General features: G+C 40.6%; 1 protein-coding gene across 1 annotated transcript in view; it reads right to left on the bottom strand.

Moving 5' to 3' along the window:
* LOC101854448 (leucine-rich repeat-containing G-protein coupled receptor 4) overlaps positions 1-2,538 on the bottom strand; it is a gene marked incomplete in the record, with an annotated part of 5,058 nt that extends 2,520 nt beyond the window's left edge. The window contains 2 exon segments of the mRNA XM_005109363.3: positions 1,037-1,368; positions 1,735-2,538. Of these exon segments, the coding sequence (XP_005109420.2) occupies positions 1,037-1,368; positions 1,735-2,149 (747 nt within the window).
* Positions 2,539-6,000: the final 3,462 nt, after the last annotated feature.

Below are 6,000 nucleotides of genomic sequence, written 5' to 3'. Positions count from 1 at the left end.
ACACACACACACACTTTTGGGGGGCCTGTTATTGTTGCCATTTTGGTCAAATGAAAAGAAAATTCTTGATTTTTTTTTCAAGTGTACGAGATGAATACATACATGCACAATGTTATGTACATCTTTACTGTATACGTACAAAAATGCCCCTGCAGAAGTACTGATATTCCGTTGAGCTTCCTTAGTTACCATAGATCTGTATATTGCATATTATTATCATAGATGCAGCCAACGTACAAGTGCGTACCTATTCTATCCCATCGAGCGCCCTTAGTTACTATAGGTCCATTTAATTAATGTACTCTATTCCACACAGCGTCCTTATTTACCATAGATCTATTAAATAAACGTATATTATACATACACTATACAGTGTATATGGATAATAATGGAAATGTACTCCATCCACCAAGCGTTTTTGGTTACCATGGATTTGTATATCTACATACATGTACACACTAGCGCTATTGCTAATGCACTTCATCTCACCCGGCATCCTTAGTTACCATGGGTCTGTACGATCCCGCCTAGCGTCCCTAGTTACCACAGGTCTGTAAGTCTGTATATTTACATACCGTATTCTGACACTAATGCCAATAGTAATGTAAGCTACGTTATCCTATCGAGCGTGCTTAGTTACCATCGGTCTGTTCACAGCTAACCAGAATCTACTCTCTACCCACTCAGCGTCCATAGTTACCCTAGGCCCGTTCACAGCTGATTTACTCTTTACCCACTCAACGTCCATAGTTACTGTACGTCCGTTCACAGCTAATTAGCCTAATCTACTCTCTACCCGCCCAGCGTCCATAGTTACCATAGTATAGGTCCGTTCACAGCTACTCTACTATCTACCCACCCGACGTCCTTAGTCCATAGGTCCTTTCACACCTACTCTACTCTCTACCCACCCAGCGTCCTTAGTTACCATAGGTCCTTTCACAACTACTCTACTCTCTACCCACCCAGCGTTCTTAGTTACTATAGGTCCGTTCACAGATAATCTGCTCTCTACCCATAGAGCGTCCATAGTTACCAAAGGTCCGTTGACAGTGAGGACACGGATCCCCTGAGCCTCGTTTCCATTATCAAACAGACTTCCCGGCAGCCGCGACACTTTGGTGGCCGTGAGGCTGAGCCGGCGAAGGGCGTGGTTTCCCGCGACAAGCCCCGCCCCCAGACGCCGCCCGGTGAAGGTCAGCTCCAGTTCCTCAAGGCCGGCCAGGGGCGCGAGGGCAGACACAGACAGACGTGACGTCACACCCAGGCCGTGGAGCTCGCGCAAACTATGGAGACCCCGCCACTGGTCAGCCGACACGGAGGAGATCCAGTTTCCGGTCAGATTCAGCACCTGGAGTTTGCTACACCCTGGTAAAGAAAACGGGCGGATTTCTTCTTTTTAAAAAAAAGTACGACTAGAGAGAGAGAGAGAAAGAGAGAGAGAGAGAGAGAGAGAGAGAGAGAGAGAGAGAAAGAGAGAGAGAAAGAGAGAGAGAAAGAGAGAGAGAGAAAGAGAAAAAGAGAGAAAGAGAGAGAGAGGGGGGGGGGGGCAGGGGGAAGGAAGTTGAGAGACCGACACCGAGGGGGGAGGGGAGGTCATATATTACTTCCTCCCTCTGTGTTTTAAGTTTACGCCGTTGTACGCTACCTGTGGGAATCACAAAATAAAATTTCTAAATAAACAAAATAGTAATAACATGATGGGCTATAATGCTAAGCTGCTCTTACTCTTACCTTTCAGAAAAATAGGAACTTCTTCAAACCCATCAAAAGCCAGTGACAGGTCCTCGATGTCAGGGAAAGTCTGGCAGAAATTCTGATCTTCCTGATCGCTCAAACTGATACTTTCTGACAATAGTGGGTTCATTGACAGGTCTATTTTCAGAACGAAAGAGCTGTTCAGAAAAACATCCGCAAAATCTGTAGGGAGTGCCTTTAAATTTCTAGATGAGCAATTCATGCTAATCTCTCCAATTTCTGTTGTGTTGGAAGACCGTTTTGTACAGGAACACACACCACAGGGGAAAACGCTGAGCCATGTTCTCGACTCTTGGCGTAAACCGTAAGATGAGCAAAATATGCCACAAAAGACGAACAAAAAGAGGCCCAAAGAGGAGATTTTTGTGTTTGCAGTGGCAGCAGAACCCATATTTTCACACTTTAAGAATTTAAAAAATCTAGGATCACCGATCGAATGACTTCCTAACCCCTAGCCTAGCCTACATAACCTATTTTTACACCCACCACATTTGTGTGAAGCCCTCCCTCCCAGATGCTGAGACCCTAAGGTAGGTTCCTTGTTCACCACTGCATCAGCAACTGCACATGTCTTTAAAACGAAAAAAAGATGTACCAGTGCCAGACCTAGAATTAAAATCTACACCTAGATCTAAATATTTATTCTAGGTCAAGATCAAAATCTGCTTTAATTTTAATGTTATGTTTCTGTTGTTGATCTTCGTGGTTGACATACGGTAGTAATCATGTTCCCATTGTTAGCTAGATACTTTCTTTAAAGAGTACAAACAGACACGATATTTCATAGATGAATGAGAGAATCTCTCGCTTTTTGGCAAACGATACTCTACTCGTCACCATTAAAAATTCAATGACGATACCCATAATAACGACACTACCTTTTTGGATTCAAATGTGTATTGACATTATCAAATAACAATATTTGTTGATGTTCACCATTCACATGCTCTGTAGCCTAGCCAAGATCAATAATGAAAGTGTTAAGTATACTAGATCTATAACATCATGAAAAATAAGCACCCCTTTTACGTAATTTGGAACGACGTAAACCGTTTTTGAGTGATGCACCAGAGAATCAGCAAAAACCTGGCAGGAAAATCAAAGCGTCAATATCCGCCGTTTGTTTTCGAAAAGTTCATTATCAATTTGTTCATTATTGTTTGTTCGCTTTTGTTTTGTTTCATCGTTGTTGTTATTTTTCTAGAGAAGGGGGAATGTTGCTTACTCGCTTTCCTTTTACTTTCAAATAAAACGTTTTGTGTACTTCCTTTTCCCCTTAGCCTCAGACTAAAATACGACCTCAGGAGAAAAAAAAGAAATGAAACACTGTTTCAAAGGCATAGAAAGTTTAGCCTGTAAAAAGTGTATTTTTAGGTGAACGACTGCGTTGTCGTTTTCATGATGGCAACATGTACAGCGATAAATTTCTTCGTTTCGCCAATGAGAGCTATGGGGATTTCCCCATCATTGTAAAACGTTTACAGTATAGGGGAAGGGAGGTAACCTGACAAATAATTTTTAAAGAATGTTTACCCTGAGTTATCTACCATTTTAAAAATCCTTCGGATCAGGGGCTCCTAATTACATTTTAAAACTATAGTCCGCAAGGTCGGGTTTGTTTGGCCTACCGCCCTGCTGGGGAAAACAATTTGGAAAATGATTTTGTAGAGAGTTAAGGTCTTATTTAAAAAAAATAATAATTCCATTGAATTTTACAGTGGAAATGAAACGTCCTTTTCTAGCTAAAGTAGTCTATTATTCTCTTGTTCGGTTTTAGTGTGACAAATCTTTCATTTCACACAAGTTCTGCATCAAACAGGCATGGCATCAGTTTTTGGAACACCCTATGTCTGAGTTTGAAGGCAAACATTAAAAAAAAGTAAAGTATGGGACGGTAATACATCGAATACAGTTGACTGATGAACATTTGAAAGCAACGAAAGCTTTTTCGTAAGAGTTTTACGGCACTTGCAACACAATAAGGTCATATAAGTGCCGAAGATTAGAGGTGTTACAAGAGAGTAACAAACACAAAAAAGAAGGAGGGGAGATAAGGACGATAGATGTTTGATAGGAAAGAAGAAGCAAACCACACCAGAGCAGTTTAGTTTTAGTAAGAGTTTTACAGCACTTGCAACACAATAAGGTCATATAAGTGCCGAAAATTAGAGGTGTTACGAGACAGTAACAAACACAAGTAAGAAGGAGGAGAGATCAGGACGATAGATGTTTGATAGGAAAGAAAGAGCAAACCACACCAGAGCACCTGCCAACCACCCACTGTTTGAGTTTGCGTAAAGAGAATCACATTGACACAACATCAACGACGGTCATTTCGTGTAAGTGGAAAAGTAAGACAGACGGTAAGACACAAAGAGTGACAGAATAATGATAATAATAATAATAATAATAATAATAGATAGCATTTGTATTGTGCATATCCCCGCTCAACAGCAGGCTCTATGCGCTTTACACTATATTATTACCCCAGTAGACCATAGAACACTCCGAAACATTCTCAGCTTCCCGGGAAGCATACAGAAAAGAAGTAGGACCTACCAGTGGCGCCCTCCAACCATCCACATGCTTGAAAGCAATTGTTTTGGTTTGAATATTGATGATACCTTGAAAAAAGTTGAAAGCTAAATTGAGCTCAAGTTTCATAAATCTCATTTGTTAAAATGTTATTCTTCGTTGTTTTTTTCGCTGCTTGGTTTGAGGGATTCACAGTCGTGAGCACTAGGTGTGGTTTAATTTATAACAATCTCATTACAAACTTTACTTATCTGTAAAAGTAAGACTATAGAGTCTACAACTACTACATACCTATATAATACTGTGTTTGTTGTAAATGTGTATTAATTTTTTAAGGCTCCAGTCTACATGATGTATTTTGTTTATAATGAATCAATAGGTTGGATGTCTTAATTTTTTTTTACGTATTCAGTGTATAATAAAGGTACATGTAGTGGTATATATATATATATATATTGTCTTTCAAGTCTTTGTATTGAATAGAAATAGAATACATGTATGTAGCCATCTGGCCCATGCTTGCTATTCTCACAGTTCTCTGGCCTACTCTGAAAAAAGTTTGGTGATCTCTGAACTTAAATCTTCTAACTGGGCCTCGTGGCATGCGAGTTTCCTGGTGTTACTTCTGTACGGAAGGCCATTAGTATACGGTGCGTATACTTGTCTATCATTATCATATAAATGTTTTTTTTTTCTAAAATGATGTTCAAAAGTACATGTATACCACCCATATTGTTAATTATACACACGGCATATAGCCAATATCTGGCCCAGAAAAGGGGAAGTAATGCAGAATGGAACTTTCTAATTACCTGTTTCACAGATTAAATCAATCTGAAGGTAATAGTAATACCGTGAAACTCGGATACAACGAACTTGGATTCAACTGTCAACAAAAGGAGACGGATTCCCCATTTTAAACAATTTATTAAAATCTAAAATCAGCAAAATGGGATTCAATGAACAAACACATAAATGAGCAAAATCGGGCTGATCGAAGTCTCTTGGCGGGTGAACAACCCATGCTGATATGGCTTCACGCATTGTTCTCCTGCAATGAAGCTTATCTACTCTTATTCCAATTCCAAGAGACCATCGATTGCACATACTCTGTGGATCATTATGAGCTTAGTGCGGCTTAGCCTAAGCCCACTGCGTACATCTTATGTGACTAATTAGAAATCTTCTTTCACATCAACACTGCATTGTTGACACACACACATAACTTAAGACATGACATGTCTCAGCTCAGCATGTGCTGAGGTTGGGAGGTGTCAGATTAGCGGCCAGCACATGTGTGGCTACTACTGCGTGTGTCTAGGGGGAAGGTGGGAGTGTAGGCACAAGTGTTCTTTATATATACAGTGGAAACCTGATATAACAAGGATGGTGGGACAAGAGAAAAAGTCCTGTTATATTGGATCCCTGTTAAATCAGAAATGCAAGGGAAGTAAACATTTGTGAACTAATCCAGTTGTATTTATTCATGGGTAGTTTCCCTTGCCACAAGTACCATGTGGCAGGCCAGCACATGACACATTACGTGTGCGTGTAGCTAGGGCTAGATCGAAGTCTGCAGCTCACTGCAGCCCTCTCCCGCTTCAGCCGTTGTGTGTGTCTGCAGTGGTGTAGTTTGCGAGGGCTTACTCCATAACTGCGTTACTCTCACTCTCTTACTTTTTACACATTGTTAACGAGCCTTTGTCC

Source organism: Aplysia californica, unplaced genomic scaffold, assembly GCF_000002075.1.
Source record: "Aplysia californica isolate F4 #8 unplaced genomic scaffold, AplCal3.0 scaffold00770, whole genome shotgun sequence".
Lineage (NCBI taxonomy): Eukaryota > Metazoa > Mollusca > Gastropoda > Aplysiida > Aplysiidae > Aplysia > Aplysia californica.
The sequence above is the reverse complement of the archived record's forward strand: the minus strand, read 5'-3'. Positions and strand labels throughout refer to the sequence as shown.